General features: G+C 41.1%; 1 protein-coding gene across 1 annotated transcript in view; it reads right to left on the bottom strand.

The window, feature by feature from the left end:
- Positions 1 to 16,568, bottom strand: part of GTPBP4 (GTP binding protein 4) — a 108,686-nt gene extending 92,118 nt beyond the window's left edge. Inside the window, exons 1-4 of the mRNA XM_030198836.1 lie at positions 16,466 to 16,568; positions 8,478 to 8,648; positions 2,149 to 2,252; positions 1,923 to 2,059 (exon numbers count right to left, since the gene is read on the bottom strand). Coding sequence (XP_030054696.1) covers positions 1,923 to 2,059; positions 2,149 to 2,252; positions 8,478 to 8,648; positions 16,466 to 16,513 — 460 coding nt within the window. The 5' untranslated portion in view covers positions 16,514 to 16,568. The remainder of the gene's footprint in view (positions 1 to 1,922; positions 2,060 to 2,148; positions 2,253 to 8,477; positions 8,649 to 16,465) is intronic.
- Positions 16,569 to 23,104: the final 6,536 nt, after the last annotated feature.

Genomic DNA, 23,104 nt, shown 5'->3' with positions numbered 1-23,104 from the left:
CTCTTTTCAGCATGAAGGCTTTATGTAAAATAAGCACAAACTCGGGGGAGAAAAACTCGCCCTGACCTCCCGTCTCCGAATTAGGAGCCACGGGGAACGGAGCTCCTCTGGTAGCCTCGGCCCGAGACGCCCCTCTGCTCTCAGACTCCTCCGCAACCACGGGGGTCGAGCCATGTGGCGCTTCCAAGGTGGCGCCCGCTGCCAGCTCCATCGAGCGGGAAGAATCATCGCTCGCCATGCTTGTACTGGCTCTACCGTCTAAACAGCACGTTTTACAGAGCCCCCGCTGCTGATCTGCGCTTGCCACAACGGCAACAGCGCTTAACTCCCTCGGCAGCCATCGCGGAAAAACGGCGAAATAAAATTCAAAATGGTGGCTTCGCACCAAAATCACCCCGATCCGAACGCCATCTGTAGGTCCTCCCCTGAGGAGCTGAGTACCGCTCTTACCTCAAAGGACCTAGTCCACGAGCTCCGGTCACGCTGCACAGTCAGGAAAAGCCTCAGAAATAGCAGCACTGAAAAGCGCGCTTTTTTTTTTTTTTTTTTTTTTTTTTTTTAACGCTGTGAGGAAAGTTGGAGGCAAACAGCTACACAGGTACTCCGGAGGCAGAAGAGAGTGGGAAAGGCAGGGAAAGGGTGAACCTATATGCCTGCATCCACACAGGGTGAAGGGTAAGGCAGGGAAAAGGCGAACCTATGTGCCTTTAAAAGGGCTCCACTTAGCCACAACACCCCTGCTACACCTGGCAAAAGCACAGGAGCCACCCCAGGCAGAATCTTCAAGGAGTTGAACAAGCTGCGTCCAACCCTGCTGGGAGATAGAGAAATACTAAGAGGCAGATGGAGCTAGCCATCCTAGAGGCACTATGGTTTTCCGTGTTCTCTATCTTCCCCTGCTGGTAGGTGGACACAACCCATTCGTAATGGATTCATCTGCTGCTGATGACAAGGAAACAGGAAATTTGAAAACTGCATCCCCCCCCCCCCAACACCACCATCACACCTCAACAATATGGAACCCCAACCAATAATGGGGATATTGCCAGTTGTTGGATACAACAGTTATTGTAGCTGAGTTTACAAAAAAATGTTTGGACAAGTTCCTGGAAAAAACGTCAACAGACTCCTTTGGGTTAAGGAGCATATAATCTGACTTCTTTTTTGGAATCCTGTCAGATTTCATTTTTTTAATTGAGATTTTGAATATACATAAATAAGTAAAAAATAAGACACCAAAAGAAATTAACAGATTGCAAAAATCATAACTAGTAAATATAGAATACTAATTAGACCACATCTAGGGCATCCTGCCAGATACAACTGACCTGGATTGGCCAAGGTTGGAAACAGGAATACTGGGCTTCGTGGACCTTTGGTCTGTCCCAGTATGGCAATTCTCATGTTCTTATTGGTGTCCACCACAGCAGCTTTACTAAGGGGTCCTTTTATTAAGCTTACCGCAGGACGTGCTGAGGTGTCCCTCAGTAATTTTGCAATCTGAGTGTACAAATCGTGCAGTAAAAAATCATTTTAAATTTTTCAAAGAGAGGGCGGCGTGTCTGTGGGGCAGAGAATAAATGTTTCTGCATTAATCAGTTAGAATGTCTGCATACATGTTCATTAATTTGAAAAATGGAAAATTGCCTTAGCATACAGGAAAGACCCACATAAGGGCGCATAAAGGCCATTTTTAGCGCAGCTTACTAAAAGGATCCGTAAAACAGCAATCATCAGTCCAAGATATAGACTAGTATTAAGAAGTCACAAGTAAATTCCAATCTCTTATATTTTTTTTATTTTTGAACAAATAATGCTATAAGACATCTTGCACTTTATGTAGAAGAAATAAGTTTTAGAAAAACTGAGAACCTAACATAACAAAATGCACAGAAGACAGAGAAAACTGTGTCAAGTTGTACCTTGCTCAAGATACTCCAGACTTTGCTTCTGCCTCTTGATAATGGTGCACATGCGGCCCAAGGCAGCACGTTTCAGCTGTTTGCATCGGTACAAGGAATCACCATATTTCATCAGTCGCACATAGTCCTTGGCCACACTTAAAAATGGAACAAAACAAATCAAGAGAGACTTACACTCACACTCAAGGTGGGAAATACAAGAAATAAGGAGAAAAATAAGTCTTACTTATCAATGAGGTTCTTGGCAATATTAATCTGCCCCAAGGCCAATTTGTAATGGTCTTTGTCATAAAGAACATTCATCAGATCCGCATAAAAAGGGTGAACATCCTTTAAAAAAAAAAAAATCCCACAGCATTACTACTTTTTAAAAGGGCATTTATACAGTTTTTAAGACGACAAAGTAAAATTCATCACTGACAACATTCTATGTAGCCGTTTCATGTGGGTTAACAACTCATATGCTATGACTGTCCTGGACTTCAATTAATACAGTTTAAATACATATAGCAAATGTTATTACCCAGGAGGCACACAGTTATCTATAAACAAATTACTACACCTAGTAAAATTAATAAAGTTAAAGTGTGATTAGCAACTAAGGCAACGTGAGTTAAAATTAAGAGAATTATAACTGTTTTGGAGCACACATGGAAAAGCTTTAGTAGATCATTATATCAAAAGACAGAGCTTCAGTCACTATAAACATTCTAAAAGTTAAAAGGAACACCATCCCACCTGACACTCTAAAAGCCAATTTACAGGTATGAATAAATTTTGCCCTTCTTAGTACTCCTGTGCTAGAAAGAATAGCCCCCAACCACAGCCGAAGGAGTGACTAATACACAAAATAAATTACAGTTGACCAATACAGAGCTAATGCTGTACCTGTCACCAAGTCCCGGCAGAACTTCAAATCACAGCTTTGTGTCTTTGTTGAATGCTGCCTCATTCTGTGCTTCTCTAATGCTCTGCATTAAATATTTGTGCTTTCTTTCAGCCCCTTTAAGACTAGTCCAGACAAGCAGGTTGAATCCTCCTACCAGCAGACTGAGGTAGAGATACTCAACTATTCCAATGACACCACTGAAATAAGTGTTTGTACATCCTGGAATTCTCCAGTATACCACTGCCAAAGTGAAATTTAAGTCCTATGAAACAGACATAGGTACATTTTATTTTATTACATTTGATACATCAACCTTCTGGTATGTACCAATCAGAGTTGTTAAAAATTCTGGTTCCGTTACTAAGTCTATTAGCAATGGTCTATCACACCTAAAATTCAGATTCCATCAGTGTACATGTAGCATCCAAACAATCTGATACACAAAAACCTAAAGACACACAGCCAATTTTCTGGCAGGTAAAGGATGAAGGGCTCTCACTACCAGGCCTCAGACAAAAATCATGGACATCTGAATCTTAAAGTGCCTTGGCACACCGAGTTTCTTTTCTTTGGTATATCTGTTGAAAAATAGACAGCAAAAATCAAAGAACTCTGTAGCAAAATTTCCAATCAGCGCACAATACTAGTGCAATTATTATAAAATTGAAATATTTAAACAATAAAAAAAAAAAAAATTACAGATTTAAAGGGGGAATAAACCACTGCAGCATTCAATGTTAATTCTCCCAATGTCAATAAACTATACACAAAAGGCAGAGAGAAACAGCAGACCAAGCCCAAAATAAATCCCTTATGCCCTAATCTTTCAGAGTGGGCCCTGGACTGGTCTATAAGATTCAAGGAAAGGAAAATAAGTATAAAATAAATTCCACCTTCCTTTTCATCACTGCTAGACCAGTCCAGACAAGCGCTTTGTACCCAAACAATATCTCACTAGGCAGAGAAAGAGAAAGCCCCTCAATCACTGCCCCACCAAAGGCTGCATTAGCTCTGGCGAGCACATCAAGCTTACAATGTTTCACAAAGGAATGAATGGACATTGGGTAAATCTCTCTTATCTGTACCCTTCTTCTCCACTGCTAACTCCAGACTACATTCCTTTAATGTTGCTGCACCATATGCCTGGAATAGACTTTCTGCGACTTTCTGAGCCAGTACATCAAGCTCCATCTCTGGCTGTCTTCAAATCTAGGGTAAAAGCCATCTTTTTGATACTGCTTTTAACTCCTAACCTTTACTCACTTTTTCAGTACCCGTGTTTTATCATTCCCACCTTAGTAATTACCTTATCCCTTATTTGTCCTGTTTTTCTGTCCTAATTAGATTGTAAGCTCTGTTGAGCAGGGACTGTCTCTTCACGTTCAGACATCACACATTTTCTTTACAATAAACTTCCAAAATTACCAATAAAATTGCCTCACAATCACATAAAAAAAATTCTTTAAAATTCCCCTAACAGAATTCCTGGATGTGCATCCTAAGGTGCGCTAGCCCTCCTAACAAGAAATTCTCATCCTACAGGCAAAAGTTAATTTTACTTGAGTCCAGACACCCATGGTTCACCCAAGGGAAGACCCCAGAGACGCCCACCACCAAAAAAAACCATCTACTTAAAATTTTCCCTGAAGCCCCATCAAACGCAGCCTAAAAACAGCATTTAAAAATTAAAACAAAACATTAAAGGCCCAGGGGACCTCTTACCTGGCCCCTCGTATGCAGGAAATGCCATCTCCAGATTCAGTCCAGTTGGACCGTCCTCATTTCTGTTAGAAATCATGGTTTCCTGTGGAGCTCTGCTGGGCAGACCCAAAAATTGAGGCCCCAGCTCATGCTCAGTTCGCTCCAGCCAGCAGGCTAGGCCTCAGACCAGCCATTTTCCTGCCTTCCCCGCATTTACAGACAGCACAACTTCATGGCATGTTGCAACTGCCACGATTTGGAGCCCCCACAAGCCCTTGACTAGATTCAGACCCATTTCGGGTCCCAACAGGATGCCTACAAGCCCGGATCAGTCAGCACTACTCCATGGTGGCTGCAGCCCTACAGAGACCTCACAGACCCCTGGAGACCTCACAGCCCCCTTAGGCAGGTAAAAAATAAAAATCACCTACCCCTGTTCACATCAGGATCATCAAAATAGAGTTATAGGCAACTGTTACCTATGTAGTTTCTGGGCTAATAATCTGCAAGCTCGGTTATTACATCAAAATACTCTTATTTTACCAGGATTTAATTTCTCTGTGATATCATTAATCTCAAGCTCATGAAATTGTAACTAAACTCTATATAGAGCTTTCTCTTTGAATCTGACTCCCTTTGCCCATTTTACTGGACGCCTCTAGGGCTAATACCTTGGCCCTTAACTCTTGTTCTTTCATCCTTTTAGATTTATTCACATAGGACTGCAGGGAAATAATATGGCCTTTCATTACTGTTTTTAAAGTTTCCCACAGTATTAATGGGATTATTTCTGAATCATTATAAGACAAAAAGTCTAACAGTTTCTTTTCTAATTGAGATACATTAGCTGGATCTGACAATGCTGTTTCATTCAATCGCCAATATTTCCACCTTTCCATCTTTTGTGTCCCGACAAGGTCAAGAAAATTGGCCTGTGATCCGACCAGGTTCTAGAATGAACAGTAATTTCTTCAGTGTTCTTTTCTATCTCTTTTCCTCCCAGCCACAAATCTATTCTAGAATAAGAATCATATTTAGTAGAATAAAATGTATAGTCTATCTCCATTGTGTATGTTCTCCATAAATCTGTTAGCCCCAATGAATTACAAACATTTTCAACACCTTCCTATCTGCTTTAGCACTGGTCATAGAAAATAGCTGAATCATCAATATCAGGATTTAAAGTAAGTTTAAAACCTCCTCCTATGTCTAATCAGCAATTCAGACAGATTCATAAAACAATTGTTCATCTTGATTAGGTACCCATAAAATTTTGCAATGTGAATAAAGATTGCGACTGAACTATCTGATTATGTTTATCTGGTCAAGCTGCCTTTTACAAGTAATCCTTTGCCACTTAGGTCAGGCTGAAAGGCTTTGAAGTGGCAAGGCTCCATTTGAGGAAGCAAAACTAGTAGAGAAATCGCTTCAGGCAAAGCCTTTCTAGCTTCTTCAGGAGATCCAACTTGCTGAAGTTTCCCTTCCAAATAAATGTTAATGCAAACGGGTGGTGCCATCTGTATTTGATTCCCAGTTGAATCTCCTTTCTTCTGCAAAGCGTCATTGCCGCCAAATCTTAAAATATTTCAATTGCATAAGTATCCCAGCGAAAGTCCTCCACAGAACACGCTTTTTGACTATTACAGCTTCTTTTATTTTATAATACATAAAGCAAGTTATGTCCTGTGGGAGGTTGGCTCTGGGAGGTCCTACCACATGATGTGCTTGCTCCAATCATATGGGCTCTTCAGGAGCCACTGTATCAGTATCAGAAAGTAGTGTACCCGCAATTTGCTGTACTACAAATTCACAATTTATATAGTCCGCAGTTTCCAGCAATCCCCTGAAGTGCAGGTTGTGTCGTCTGCTGCAGTTCTTCAAATCCTCCAACAGAAACTGATCAGTAGTTTTACATTCCTATAGAGAGGAATCCATGGTAATGATAGATTCCATATGCTCCTCCAAACGAGCTTCCATATCAACTAGTCTATGGCCCAGTTCAGCTACTTCTCCACAGAGATCTGCAGCCAATATACTTAGCTCAGTCTTTCTCCTCCACTGGGGAAGATCTCAACCTCCAAGGAGTCTTCTCCTCTGAAAAAAGCATCCATTTCCTCCCCTAGCTCCAATAGGTCCCCAGAGGGGCACCCCAGCTACCAAAGGAGTTACCACACTTCTGGTGCTTGACCCCACCCAGATGGGCCATGGGTGTGTCCAGCTCTACTGGAACCTGGGAACTCCAGCAGGGACAGTCCTCAGAGTAGGCTTACTGGACATAGCAGACCAAGGCCTGCATCCTTGGCCTCTGGGGCCCAGGGAGCATCACCACAGAGGTAGAGAGCCCTGTGTCACCCTCCAACCCAGAAGGTGGCGGGGCTGTCCACACTGATCAGAAATCTAAGGGAATGGCAGCAGCATGACTGCACTTGGTCAATGGTTGCCACAGCAGCCATACGAGGGAAATTGGGACCCTCCTCAGACAAAGTCCCTCACAATCCTGGAACCGGCCCATCACAAACTGGGCACAGAGAGCTGCCAATTCTTACATACAGTGGAGTTCTGGCATGGTACCACCATCCCCCATCAGGTCCAACCCTGAATGACATCCACCAAGAAAGCCCCAGAACAGGTCTTCTGGCTCCCCAAAACATGGTCCCTGCAGAACTGGTGTGTGCAAGAGGCTGCTCACAATCTCTCTCTCTTTTTAAACAACTTTATTCCCCAGACAAACAGGGAAATAAAGTCATCTGAACCCATTTTTTAAAGACTTGCAGAAGGGAAGCCTAAAGAAAAAGGGGGGGGGGGGAGATCACAACACCTCCCCCCAGGCTAGAAACCTCAACCAAGCTAAATCCAATGGGATACAACTTGGGGCTGCAGAAGGACCTCACCACTGAGCTTAACTGAGGTAAGGACCGTGGTCTGAATCTCAGGAGTAAAACCAGCTCACAGATTATACTCCAGGGTGTCAGGCCCACCAGGACCTACAGCACTAGTCCAGAAACTTAAACCACCCTGAGGTAAAGAAACACTGGATAAATTCAGGATGTTCCAGCCCTTATACCAGTCATGTCACTAGATAGTTGTGATGTGATTTGATTCTTATAGACCGACAACTCCCAAATACAGGTTCAAAGCGGGTTACAAAAACAAAAACAACATAATGAGAACAGTTTAACAGTAATATTTTTTAAATAAATGTTTTCAAATTCTTACAAAAGCTCCAATAAGTTGATGTTGTCAAAACAGAAACAGGCAAGGAACACCAAAATTTGACAGCCTGATTAAGAAAAAGATAGCTCTAGCAATCTCTTATATTTAACAGCGACTAAAGACGGAAAATTTAAAAAAAAAAAATCTTTCCTGATCTGGAAGGGGAATATGGAAAGAAAACAATCCAATCAAATCATCAAGACAGAACCACATATTCTATAAATTAAGCAAGCTAATTAAAAAAGAATTCTAGCTGATATAGGAAGCCAATGTAACTGCAAAAGACATGGGGTTGCATGATCATATCTTTTTTCCCAAAAAATTAACTTAGAAGTGGTGTTCTGCAAAACCTGCAATCTGCAAGAGAAGTAGATGAAGCAAAACAGTATAAACCATTACAATAGTCTAAATGGGATAAAATCAGAGACTGAACTAGAATTGCAAAATGTTTTACTGAAAAAATAGACTGAATAGTTCTTAATTGATGAAGTCTGAAAAAAATTGTGATTTTGTTACAGAGTTGATTTGTGGAACCATCTGCTGGTAGGGGACTCTACCTACTTGTCTGAACTGGTCTAGCAGCAATGATCAGGAATGTCTTTCATTCTTTAACACTGAAACCGATTACCTGCCACTCCTCACCAACTTATGAGTCATAAATATTTAGTGCCAGAAGTATATGCCTAGATAATTTGCACAAACATAATTACAACTTTACTTCTATTTAACTGCATACTGAAAGAGCAACTTACATCCAGTTTAGGGAAGTCTGTTAAAATCTGTGAAAGACGGTCATGGTAATTTTGCTGTGTATATTTGACTTTTCTCATGTAAAACTGCCGAATGCGGTTGATTTGATAATGCTTGTGAATCACTGTTGGTGTCTTTCGTTGTGTTTTCGACAGTGTAATATCAATGAAGTCCTGCAATTAAAGCCAAAAAAGAGATTACTTACTTTCTTCAGAACAAAAAGCTGTATTATTAGCCAATGATATTACTACTACTTATAATTTCTATAGCACTACTAAACGTACAGAGCAACTGTACATTAAACACGTAAGAGACAATCTCTGCTTGACAGAGCTTACAATCTAATCAAGATAGACAAATAAGGGAATTATTAAAATAGACATGGGTACTGAAGTGAGTAGGAGTTAGGAGTTAAAAGCAGCCTCAAAAAGATGTGCTTTTAGTCTAAATTTGAATACGGCCTGAGACGGAGCTTGACGTACTGACTCAAGAAGTCTTTTCCCAGTATATGGTGCAGCAAGATAAAAGGAACTGAGTCTGGAGTTGGAAGTGGAGGAGAAGGGTACACATGAGAGACATATGCCCAATGAACAGAGTTCTAGGAGAGGAGTGTAGGGAGAGATAAGAGTGGAGAGGTACTAAGGAGATGCAGGGTGAATGCACTTGGTACAGTAGTCAATAAGAGGAGTTTGAACTGAATGCAAAAATGGATAGGGAGTCAATGAAGTAAATTGAGGTGAGGGTTAATGTGAGCATAGTGACACTGGTGGAATATAAATCGTGAAACAGAATTTTGAACAGATTGAAGGGAAGAGAGATAGCTTAGTGGGAGACCTATGAGAAGCAAGATGGTGTAATATAAGCATGCGGTGATAAGTGTGAATAAGGGTTTTGGTAGTGTGCTCAGAAAGGAAGGGACGAATTTTGGTGATATTATAGAGAAAGAAGGTTTTAGAAGTCTGCTGGATATGTGCCGAGAAAGAGAGGAGTCAAAGATGACCCCAAGGTTACAAGCTGCAAAGACAGGGAGGATGACAGTGTTATCCACAGAAACAGACAAGAGGAGAGGTGGGTTTAGGGGGAAAGAAAAGAAGCTCAGTCTTGGCCATGCTTAGTATCAGATGGCGGTGAAACATCCAGGCAGCAATGTCAGACAGGTAGGTTGAGACTTGGGCCTGGATTCTTGCTGAAATGTCTGGTATGGAGAGGTAGATCTGGGAGTCATCAGCATAAAGATGGTAATAAAAAAACATGGGAGGAGATCAGAACACCAAGGGAATAAGTATAGATGGAGAAAAGATGAGATCCCAAGACAGAGCCCTGAGGTACACCAACTGATAGTGGGATAGCAGTGGAGGAGGATCCACCAGAGCACACACTGCAAGTGCAATAGGAGAGAAAAGCAGAGAAGGAGAAAGGAGAGAAGCAGAAATAAGATTAGAGACATTGTGGTATGACCTACATGGTAGGATGAGAGTTGATTTGGGGGACAGAAATTGGGATTGACATCCCAAGCAGAAAGCAGAAGGTGCAAGAGAGTACAGAGAAGCATAGGAGAGGAACGACAACTGAAATGAAGATGAGATACACTCAGACAGAATGGAGATGGTTGAAAGGAAGAAAATGTTGAAGCCTGAGAACTGAGAAAGTGGTAGAAGACAAAAGGGATGGTGACGTGATGAAAGCAGAAGTTGAACAATGTGGTCTTGAGATATTCAGTGGTTTGAGATGGAGGAGGAGACTGGGAAAAGTCAGTATTAAGAAAAAGTAATTATTAAGAAAATAAAGTGTAGTGGCGCTATTGGAAACAGAACAGAAAATAAAAACCTTTAAGATAGAATTATTCCAAAATGAGCTGAATAAAACAAATACAAGTTAAAAGTGAATAACATATGAAAGGGGTCCTGGAATCTGCTAATAGGCAAGAAACCATACTTATACCATATCTGGCAGAACCCAAAGACCATTCCTGAAAATATGCTCAGTGGCTCCATTCTGTCATACAATAGACCAGGAATATCTATCAAAAGGGAAAAGATTCAGACTGGACAAGTACAAAGAGTTTTAATTTAAATTTCTGGACTTTATTAAGGCTCTCTCCAGTTCCGTCAATACAATCTTGATATTTGATACATTTTTTGTATTTGGGTTAGCATACCATCGCTCCCCTCTTTCTTTGTCTGTTTACTTGAAAGGTAAAAGGACCAAGGGTTATGCATTTGATATACCACCTTTCCAAGGCACAAAGCGGTTTACATTTATTATTTGCAGGTATTTTCGCTGTCCCTAGCAGGCTCACAATCTAAAGTTTTTGTACATGGGGCAATAGAGGGTAAGTAACTTGTCCAGGATCACAAGGAGTCTGCATGGAAATTGAACCAAGTTCCTCAGGTTCTCAGCCCACTGTGCTAGCCATTAGGCTACTTCATGAATAATAGCCATAATTAAACAAGTGAGAACACTGGATACATAAGAAACCATCATAGTCTTGGCTATAGTCCAAAGACCTAGAGCTCAAAAACCTGCAGAGCTCTAAGGCTTTTTTTTTTAAGAATACAGTTATTTTACACTTCCCATTCCTCCCACCTGCAAATCATCATTAATATTTATGGTGTTTTACTGTGTGTTAGGCTAGATACCAAAGCTAAACTGGTCACTGGCAACATTCCAGTATTCTAATAATTTTTTCTTTTTAATTCATAAAATTATCAAAAAAGGGGAAATCCTTTGACTAATGTAATACATATCTTGACTTGCTTTTGGGTGGCTAAGAAAGCAAATAGAATGTTAGGAATTATTAGGAAAGGAATGAAAAACAAAAATGAGAATGTTATAATGCCTTTGTGTCACTCCATGGTGCGACCACACCTCAAATACTGTGTGCAATTCTGGTCAATGCATCTCAAAGAAAGATATAGCGGAATTAGAAAAAGGTACAGAGACGGGTGACAAAAATGATAAAGGGGATGGGACGACTTCCCTATGAGGAAAGGCTAAAGTGGCTAGGGCTCTTCAGCTTGGAGAAGAGATAGCTGAGGGGAGATATGATAGAGGTCTATAAAATACTGTGTGGAGTGGAATGGGTGGACGTGAAGCGCTTCTTTACTCTTTCCAAAAATACTAGGACTAGGGGGTACGCAATGAAGCTACAAAGTAATAAATTTAAAACAAATCGAAGAAAATATTTCTTCACTCGAGTAATGAAACTCTGGAATTTGTTGCCAGAGAATGTGGTAAATGCAGCTAACTTAGCAGGGTTTTAAAAAGGTTTGGATAATTTTCTAAAATTAAAGTCCATAAGCCATTATTAAGATGGACTTGGGAAAATCTACTGCTTACTTCTAAGATAAAAAGCATAAAATCTGTTTTACCATTCTGGGATCTTGACAGGTTCTTGTGACCTGGACTGGCCACATTTGGAAACTGGATACTGGTCTTGATGGACCTTTGGTCTGTCCCAGTATGACAACACTTATGTTCTTATGACTTCACAGCTGACAGCATCATAAGAACATAAAAATATTCATACTGATTCAGAGGTCCATCTAGCACAGTATCCTGCTTCCAACAGTTGCCAAGTACCAGGCAGAAACCCAAACAGTAGCAATATTCCACGCTACAGATCCCAGGGCAAGCAGTGGCTTCCCCTATGTCTATCTCAATAGCAGACTATGGACTTTTCCTCCAGGACCTTGTCCAAAGCCTTTCTAAACCCAGATATGCTAACCGCTGTTAGTGCATCCTCTAGCAATTAGTTCTAGAGCTTAACTATTCACACTGAGAGAAAAAAAAATATTTCATCCTGTTTTAAAAGTATTTCCATTCACCTTCATTGAGTGTCCCCTGATGTTTGTACTTTTTGAAAGAATAAAAATTGCTTCACTTTTACCCATTCTACACCACTCAGGTACAGATGATCAAAACTCTGTTGTATGAAACAGCGCTGGAAAATACCGCCATAACAGCGCCAAACAATTACTTCCTAATGCTCAACACTAATATGCAAATGATATAAGCTCTATTAGCATTGAGCATTAGGAAGTAAAGGGGAAGGATGGAGCCTCGCTTATGCGCTCCTCCGCTCCCACAAAAGCATCGCCACGTAACATCCAGACAAAGAAAGACGTTCCCACCCCCTTGCACTTCAGTGCAAAAAGTTTTGGTTTTTTTGCCCATCACCACTGCCAAAACTTGTATACACCCTTTTGATCTCACTAGTTTCACAGGTGTTTCAAAAATTTGAGATATACAACAACACACATTGGGGTTGGCAGAATAAAGTCCAGCCAGTAATATGCTTCAGTCTGGGAGACAGAGCAGCAGAAACATGGAAAAGAAATAAAAACACTGCACCATTTTAACTTTTTTTTCCAGAGGAGATTTTCAGAGCCAGCATGAACAAACCACCTCCCCAGTGCCACTGCTGAAACAGCCATCACTACTCTATCTCTGAATCCTCGGCTGCCCAAAACTGCTGCTGTTGCCACGGCCTGAACACATCCCGAGTCACAGAGCCTCTTCCCAAGACCCGGAGAAGTAAGTTTGTCCACCCACAGCACAAATCATTTATTCAAAAAGCATAATGCCAGCACCAAGCTGGCATTAGGTTTTCTGTGGTAAGGGCACCCTTCTTCAGGGCGCTGTTCTCTGAGCATTGCGGAAAATTTAAAAAGATCTAATTTAAGTCTTTCTGACTGCATTAGCACGCTATTTGCGCTGATCTGGGGTGAGCTCAGTATTTCCCTCAGTAGGAGCCTCTGAGAACTGTTCATTGGCAAACAAGGGCACTAGTCAGGCACTAATGACCTCTAGCACCCACGTTTGCTTCTGAACATCGGGGGTCTCAGGATTTTGTATCCCCCCTCATCCGTCTCTTTTCAGAATTGAAGAGTCTTAACCTCTTTGGCCTTCACTCATAAGAGAGGAGTTCCATCCCCTTTATCATTCTGGTCGCTCTTCTTCAAACCTTTTCTAATTCCATTATATATTTTTTGAGATACAGCAACCAGAATAACACAATTCTCAAGGTGAGTATTGCACCATGGAGCGATACAGAGGCATTATAATCTTCTTGGTCTTATTTTCTATCCCTTTCCTAATAATTCCTAGCATTATTTGCTTATTTGGCCACCACCGCACACTGGGCAGAAGATTTCAGCCTATTGTCTACAATGACACCTAGATTTTTTTTCATGGGTGCTGACTCCTAAGATGGACCCTAGCATCAAGTAACTACTATTTGGATTATTCTTCCCAATATGCATCACTTTGCATTTGTCCACATTAAAATTCATCTGCCATTTGGATGTAGTCTTCCAGTTTGCTAAAATCTTCCTGCAATTTTTCAAAGTCCGCATATGTTTTAACAGTTTTATATCATCTGCATATTTAATCACCTCACTCACTGTTCCAATTTCCAGATCATTTATAAATATGTTAAATAGCACCGTTCCCAGTACAGATCCCTGTGGCACCCCACTATTCACCTTCCTCCATTGAGAAAAATGGCCATTTAACCTTACCCTCAGTTTTCTGTCCAATAACCAATTCCTAATCCACAATAGAATACTGCCTCCTATCCCATGACTCCAATTTTCTCAGGAGTCTCTCATGAGGAACTCTGTCAAAAGCTTTCTGAAAATCTAGAGATACACTACAACTGGCTCACCTTTATCCACATTTATTCACACCTTCACAAAAATTAAGCAAATTGGTGTGGTGCAACTTCCCTTGGCTGAATCCATAATGGTTCTGACCTATTAAACCATGTTTGTCTATGTGTTCCATAATTTTATTCCTTATAACTTTTTCCACTATTTTGCCTGCATAATTTATTCCTTATAACATTTTCCACTATTTTGCCTGGCACTGAAGTCAGGCTTACCGGTCTGTAATTTCCCAGATCACCCCTAGAGCCCTTTTTAAAAATTAGCATTACATTGGCCACCCTCCAATCTTCAGGTACTACAGACAATTTTAACAACAGGTTACAGACTACTAACAGCAGATCACCAATTTCATGTTTGAGTTCTTTCAGTACCCTTGGATGCATGCCATCCATTCCAGGTGATTTATTGCTCTGTCGGTTTGGCTCAGTACATCTTCCAGGCTCACCAAAATTTCTTTCAGTTCCTCCTCATTGTCACCCTTGAAAACCATTTCTGGTACACATAGAGATCTCTTACATCTTCTTCCATAAAGACCGAAGCAAATAATTAAATCTCACCGTTATGGCTTTGACCTCCCTAAGTGCCCCTTTTGCTCCTTCATGATCTAACGGTCCCATGGATTTCCTCACAGACTTTCTGCTTCTGATATACCTAAAAAAGTTGTTTCTGTAAGTTTTTGCTTCCACGGCAAGTTTATCTTCATATTCTCTTTTAGCCTTCTTTTTCACTGCTTTGCATCCAACTTGCCAGTGCTTATGTTGCTTCTTATTTTCTTCATTTGGGACCTTCTTCCATTCTTTGAAGGTTGTTCTTTTGGCTCTAATAGCCTCTTTCACTTCACCTTTTAACCATGCTGGCAGTCATTTTCTCTTCTTTCCACCTTTGTAAATGCATGGAATGCATCTGGTCCGGGCTTCCTAGATGATATTTTTAAACAACATGTCCTAATCTTTGCAGCCGATACTTTTAGCTTCTTTTTAACCATTTTTCTCATTTTATCATAGTCACTCTTTTGAAAATTAAATGCTGTTACAGTATGATAAATAGTAGTAGTAATTTCCTTTGAGTCACACCAGATAGTAGCTCAAACTTGATCATGTTATGATCACTGTTTCTCAGCAGATTAAACACCGTTACCTCTTGTACTATGCCCTACATTCCACTAAGGACTAGCATATCTCACACTCCAAAGCCACCTTCAGTCTGTGCGTGTGTATGTGTGCAAGAGAGGTGCCATGAGAGAGCTCTGTCCCTTTGGTGGTCACTGTCTGTGTTGTTTCACATTATCACTATTGTGCCTGTGAGTATTGATGGTGAGATACTGAAACCATGAGAATCGCTGAATCTCTGGGCTGTAGAGGCCATCCTGCATGAGGAACACTAGGACACCAGGGTCATCAAACAAGAACATTTGGACTGCTGAAGACACACACACTTCAGGTGCTTGGACAGGTCTGGAGGGGAGCTCCTCTACAAACCAGAAAGATTATGCCAGATCTTCCTGGCATGTTTCCCTGTTCTCAGTTCAATGTTGTGTGGGTGGGTAGCAAGAAGCAGACTATACAGGGTATGTGTGGTATCTGCTGGCATGTATGTATGAATGGTGTCTGTAAATCTGTTTCTGTAGAAAGTATAGATCAATGTGTGCGTGTTACTGGCTCTTCATGCACCAGCTGTCATCTTTCTGGAGTGCAATACCACTGATGAAGACAAACGCCAACCCTTAAACTTTTACATCAGAAATAAGACAGCATATCCTGAAGCACAACGGCCTTCTGAAGGTTTAGAAGGTCAAATAAGGTCACTCCTAATCAACAGTCCCGAATACAAAAACGTGCCAATACTTGATTGCAGTATTTACACTTTTTTTTTAATTCTCTACTACATTAATATGAATTTTTTACAATACATATTAGATATTCCGTAGGTAGCCTAGGAAACTTCTGTGCGACACCTACTTTTATTAACAATCCTTTTGTCCAATAAAAGAAACCTAGCTAGCGCAGATGCCCATTCCTCTGCACTCATAGCTGCCCTTTACCTTATGAAGCAACAAACCTCATCGTCCCTGCCGAGATGGATGCGCGTAGGGAAGACAGGGCGGGGGAGGGGGCTATCAGGAATAGCTGAGTTCGGGACACGTACACTGCAGCCTGTAGGCAGAACACTGGGGAAATATTAACACGTGTTGGGAGCTCAGCCGGCGCCTGCTGCAACCAAGAGACGAACAGCAGCCAAGTTGTTATAACACGCTGCTGAAATTCAGGTACAGGAAGAAGAGAAAGACAACAAAGGCATAAAGCCCCGTAATGGTCTCATACCTTAGCGGTCGGCACCACCATAACCTTCTTGAAATTGTAGAGCGCCATGGTGCCTCCCTTCCAAGCTGCCTGAAGACTCGAGCAAAGAGGTAGGACCAGCGCATGTGCGCACGGAAGCGGAAGTTTGTGGGGAACTGCAGGATATAGGATTCAGAAAACTTTATTGTACACGTTCTACAAAAAAAAGCACATCAAGAAGAAAACATGCATACGTTTCTCTTTGTTTTTCATTAAATTTTATTCATTTATAATGATACAGGGATAAGAGATGCAAAATACAAGGAATAATCAAATTGTCAGATCAAAGAATATCAATATGTATATAACAGAGGAGGGAAAGGGTAGGAAGGGCAGATACAAATCAAGGTCAGATATACACATAAAGTAGCACATATGAGTTTATCTTGTAATGGGCAGACTGGCGTGCAGGTCTTTCTCTGCCGTCATCTACTATGTTACTATGTAAGGTAAATGAGGGGGGGTAGGGAAAAGCAAAATTATAAATAAAATCAATACAGAACCTGCAATTTACATAGAATTAGATAAAATTAATAAATACAATTAGAACCAAAAGGCTAGGTACAAAAATACAATCAAATATTATGGAGAGCTCTTGTTTAAAGAAAGATAAGTTTTTAAAGGCTTGTGACGGACATTACCTGACTCTTCTTCCCCCTTTCCCTCTCTAAGTTCCCACCAACTGTTTCCTACCATACATATACCTCATTATACCACAATATCACTTTGTATTCATTCATACTATGTATTTGCTCAAACTGTAATCGGCTAACACCATTAACGGTTATGTAAGCCACATTGAGCCTGCAAAAGGTAGGAAAATGTGGGAAACAAATGTAAAAAATAATAATCATAATAAAGGCTTTGTCAAAATATAAGGAATTTTTAGCTTTGATGGCTAAAGATAAGTCAAATTTGTGAATTTGTAAAACAGAATGCCACCAAAAGTGAGGGTTAAGAAAGGAGTTATCCTTTCAGTTTGCTAAAACCATTTTATATTATTTAGATAAACATCCAGTTCCCATACCAATATCATTTTTAGCACAAAAGAGTAAAGTGGTGTGCTGGCTGTGTTAGTCCACTTTTAAAGATAATAGACATAAAACAAAGAAAATAGTTGGACCTCAGAGTACTTAATTGTAGATAACCATAATTCGTCTCGAGTTTGCAGACTGCAGAGGGGGTGGGGGGCTTCATTGAATGTTGACTTGATGCTTCTCTGTTGGGTAAATATTTTATTGACTGCCATCCCCATCTCCCTTCTTCCTTTTTCTTCCTGCCTGATCTTATAAATGTGTCTACCACTGTCCCGGCATGGCTCTGCTGCAGAGAGCCTCGCTCTCTCCCCAGTCTCATAAACTCCACGAGGTCCCTCCTTGAGCTTGTTGCCACCATTCCAGAAGCTCCAGGTTAGTGCCTGGCTCAGCTACAGTGTGGTCACTCTCTACTTGCTGCTTGATACTCAGAAAACTGCAAGGGAAGAGTCTGCAGCAAGCTCAGAAGGAGAGAGTAAGGATTAGCTCTGGTTTGGGATGAACAGACGAGTATGATTTGGAGACTTAAGAAAAATATATGGTGTGAACAGAAAACAGAATGATCTCTCGGGAAAAATAAGTGCTGAAGTAATGTGAAACACAAAAGGTATAAAAACAGCTATACCAGAGCATTATGTTGGGGAGAGGCAAAGGTAGACTACATGTTTGGGTCCCCTGCGCTCCCCATGAGAAACTAGCATTTGTAATTGTAACCTTTCTCTTGATAAATAATAAAAGAATTGCCTTTCTCATATTCTGTTATCGCTGCAGGGGCTGCTAAAGAAAAGCAGATTTGAGGGATGGAAGGGGAGGAACAAGGAGATTAGACTAAGGAGTCGGTATCAGCCGAGGAAGTTGGATGAAGACAGGGTGAGTCCATTATACAAAATACAAATTGAACCTCACTACAACAGCTTAAAAAAAAAAGGTGTAGCTGATAGAAACAGCAGTTAAAAACGTTGCATTTTGTGCTCATTTTTCTACACTGTTCTATACAATACAGATAAGATTTCAGTGAGGATATCCTGTTTCTTAATAAGTTCATCTTGTTGTAATCTGCCTTGGGAATCCTGGTGTTATAAAGATGATGGAATATATTGAAACTAAATGGAAGATTAAACTATCCTTTCATTGGGGCTTATGGAATCACATCTTCACTTCATGTTTTGCAGATTTCTTTTAACATAACTAAATGAGCTATAAACCCCTAATTCAGCCCATTGGTTTTATTTTGTTTTATTCTTGTGATGACTTATACTGTGCCAAAACTGAAAACTCTTTATCTCTTCTATCTGGTCGATAATAAAAGGAGCTCATTGTGAACACTATCCACCCTAAAAGGTTGTTTTGTGGCTGTACATGAGGAATTGTGATACTGAATAAATAAGTTTGTTTTTTGTTCCTAGTCATGCATCCAAATGTTATATAATCCTTTCAAGAAAGCCAGTTAATCATTTGATAGTGGAACATAACCATAGAGGCATGGTATGGTTGCGTTTTCAGCATACTAGAGTCTACCTAAGGAACAGGTTATTTTGAGTTGTTCTTCACTGGACCAAACTTGCTTTCCTTGTGCCATCACCATCCTGCTGGATAGGCAGTGTCTTAAAAGGTGGAGGATAAGGGATTATTATTATTATTTTTTTTACATTTATATCGCACATTATCCCAAAAGAACTGAGGTTACCACCCTTAGGATTCACCTACAGCAAAGGTCCTTAATATGTAATACTTGGTAGCAGTTATGAAACGGTGATGAAATATTCACATAGCAAGCAGTCTGAGCCAACAGAGTTATTTTCCACTGAACATAATTAACTTTGTGTGAACTTGGAAGCTAATATTGTGCTCAACTGGACAATGTTGGTACATTTAGACTGACTGTGCTTTAGAGGAAAAAAAGATGTTAAATGCTCCCAGGTTTCAACCTAAGTAATGTGTTTATATGTATAATTAAAAAAAAAAATCAGGATTTCTGATTGTTAAGCACCTGATTCTTCTGTTTTGGTGGCCCTTTACTAGGTGAGAACATCTGTGCATGAATACAGGGAGCCCTTATAACCAGCCCCTCCAAATGACACAATGATTTATAATTTAGAACTAATTAATACTCTAACTGATGGAACCAGTACTTCCCCTGTGTACATCCATATGCTGCACAAGCCGGCATGTTTGAAAATATAAGTGAGATCAAATAAAAATGCTACCAACAATAAAGAATGACAGTGTGGATAGAGCAGCTTGTAGGTTTGTTTGTTTTGTTTGAGGTGAGGAGGAGAAGGAAAGGGAGACTAACCCTATTTGGCTTTAGCTTTTTGACGTTGAGTCATCGCCTGTTCTCAATCTAACCTCCTTGGGGAGGAAGAAGTTGTTGGACTCGGGGGGAGGGGGGAAATCGAGGGAACAAGAGGAAAAGTTGCGGGACTCATTGGGGGGGAGGGCTGAGGGCAGAAGGAGAGGTTCTGGACTCCAGGGGGATTTCGGAAGAAGAGAGAAAGGTCCTGGACTCATTGGGGAGAAGGGGAATGTGCTGAACCCATGGGAGGGGGAAGAAAGAGGGAGGGAAGGAAGGGGACAGGTACTAGATCTGCAGGGGTAGGGGGATAGGAGAGATGCCAGACTATGAGGGACCAGGGAGAAAGGAAGAAGATGGAAGGCCATAGGGGGATGGAGAGCATGAGTAAGAGAAGGGGAGAGATACTGGACTCACAGGAGATGCAAGTACACAACCCTTGATGCGGTGCTCCTTCCTGGGTTGCGTAGGGGCTAAACCATGCTTAGCAGTTTTTTATTTCTACTATGCAGTAGAATTATTGTGGTACAGTATATGGATATTTTCAGCACATAATTCCCTGGAGTGTATTCAGTGTACATAATACCATCAGTAATAGAGATACAAGGGGGAAATGACTTGCGCCACAGACACAGTGAAGGGGTCCTTCACTGCTGTGTTCAACAGTACCTTCACTGTTCCTTTTCTGCTGACATAGGTGCTGCCCTCACCCTAAGGATTTTATCTAGCCCTGCCCCAACTCCACTCTAGGCCCACCTCACCCCACCTTAGCCTTAGTCACTGATCACACATATGCCCATGAGGATTTTAACCCTTCCCTCTCTCCCGGCCCTTCAGCCTTGCACTGGCGCCTATTTTACAAAAGTTTGCTTCCCCTGATGTCAAAACCTGGCTACGCCTCTGATGTATCCTATACTGTTTATTGTAAGCCACATTGAACTCAAGTTTGTTTGGAATAATGTGGGATATAAATATCACAAATAAATAAATAATTAAGAAATTATAACTCTTGAAAGCTAGTCACAAATATGTTAAGTTAGTCCAATAAAATGGAGTCACCTTCAACTTGTATTTCCACATTACTGATATAGAATGTTCCAAATTGTTAATTGCAGCTGGGTTACATTGTGAGTGAGCTTTGGGATGGGCCACCCTTGACGTTTCTGCATCCTGGTTAACACTGTGGTGTTTGATGTGGTGTCTGTGTAGGTTGATTCTTGTCTTTAGCATTTGGCCTGTCTCTCCAACATAGTGTCTTTCTTCACATTTTTGTGCATTAGAATAATATACATTACATTTGATGATAAGCATATGTCAAATCCTCTTGGGAGTTTGCTGTTCACTAATGTTTGTTACAGATTATTTGGTTGTCAGAAGTCTGGTGTAACCCCTGGCTCGTCCCTCAGTCAGGGCCACCAGCTAAGCTCCCTGAGTCAGGTACCTGGGACCAAGGGTCATAAAACAGATGGGGACTTCAAGCGAGCTGGGCACATGCTGAGGCTGGGTTAAATTCCAGTAGGCCTAAGGGTAATCTTTCTCTGGGCACTCTCAAGTCCACTCTTGTTCAAAAATAACCAGCAATCATTGGATTAAATTTCAGACTGGTTTTACTTAACAACAACTTCAAAACAGTCCAGAACGCAAATTAATATGTGCAGTCAAGGGCATATAACAGTTTCAAATCTGCTTCAATTCCTTTAATTCCCCCACATAATGTGAACAGTCACTGTACATCAGCAGCACAGTCTCTTTTACTTCTGTCCCATCCCGGTTCAGGATTTCCCTCCAAACACCCATTGAATATCCTGCCAGAAGTGAGGCTTCCCCGTTTACACTTCTCCTACCCGGGGTGTCTTTTCCCCCAAGCACTCCTTTTCATTCTAGTCAGGAACTCCCTGCAGGCACCCTCTGTCTGTGGCAGGGTTTCATTTGCTTGATACTGTAAAAGTCCTCCCTTTAGTGTCCTGGACTTCCCCCTCTGTGCTTGGGTCTCGGTGGGTAGTGGACAACCGAAGACCATAATTTCACAGACACAATCTCTTTTATCGCTTCCTGGCCCCGCCCTTATTAATTTAGTGACCTCCCTGAAAATCCTCTTTCCCACTTTCGTAGAGCAGGAGCATTTTCATGGGAGGGGGGTCTGTGGGGACAAACCACATCTACCAGGCGTTGTGAAAGGCTAGTGAGTGACAAGCACAAATAAGACAAGGTTATTTTTTAGCACTCTGAATATTAGATTACACAAACTTCCCACTCACAATCCTATTTCAGTCTTGTCTAAACTATAAATACTGAAAGTAACAGACACAAGGCTCAGATGTTATAAAAATGGAAAAGCTGTTTATTAGACAATGTTGGCAGCAAATAGAAAATGTAACTGGAATCTCTCAATTATGCAAAATCACTCAGATGATGGTACAGTATGTTAAGTACCTGTCAAGGGAACTAAGATAGCACACACTAGCCTAATCCTGAAATTATTAGGATACTTAGAGGCATATTTTCAAAGCACTTAGCCTTCCAAAGTTCCATATGTTTCTATGGAACTTCGGAAGGCTAAGTGCTTTGAAAATATGCATTATAACACCCCAAGCACTACCAAGCACCAAGGAGATAGCAGTTCAACCTGACAGATGATAGCTCATGAACACTGGATCCGCAATAGTCAGGAACTGATGATGGTACATGATCAGGAACTTAGGCAACAGGTAGCTCTTCCCAGCCGGGTAAGAATAAGCAGGAAAGGTATGCCACAGATTAACGAGCTCTCTTCCTGTGACAGGCTCGGAGCCAGCTAATGGCAGCTATTTCGGCCAAATCAGATAACAGCTTCAAGGAAGGGGTTCTTATACCCTCTCCTTGGGTCTTGGTGCCAGGTTGATAGGAGCATGATGTCATGGTGTTCCCCAGTGTTGTCCTATATGTTCTTGTTCTATCCCAAGTATAGTAAACAAAGTGGTTGTTGCAAACAGTTGTTTTGCCTTTGTCAGACTGGATGTGTCTCCATTGTCCTAGAGGCCCTTCACTGTACCAAGCCTCCGCATGAGAGATGACAATGGCCAAGTCTGTAAAAGTAAGGTTCACAATGTAGAATAGTGCTTCATGGTAGTGCTTTATGCAGGATTTTGTCCCTACATACCCCCCTCTTTCAAGGACCTTTGGCTTGAAAAGAAGCAAAAGGGGCTTGAATCACTAGCTAAAAAACAAACAGTGTGCACACTCTTGTTCACCGAGACATACATGAATATCAATACAACATATGCAAGTTCAGAAATACAATGAGGTAAATGCAAT

The sequence above is a fragment of the Microcaecilia unicolor genome, chromosome 1 (genome assembly GCF_901765095.1).
Source record: "Microcaecilia unicolor chromosome 1, aMicUni1.1, whole genome shotgun sequence".
NCBI lineage: Eukaryota > Metazoa > Chordata > Amphibia > Gymnophiona > Siphonopidae > Microcaecilia > Microcaecilia unicolor.
This window is presented reverse-complemented; position numbering and strand designations above follow the sequence as displayed.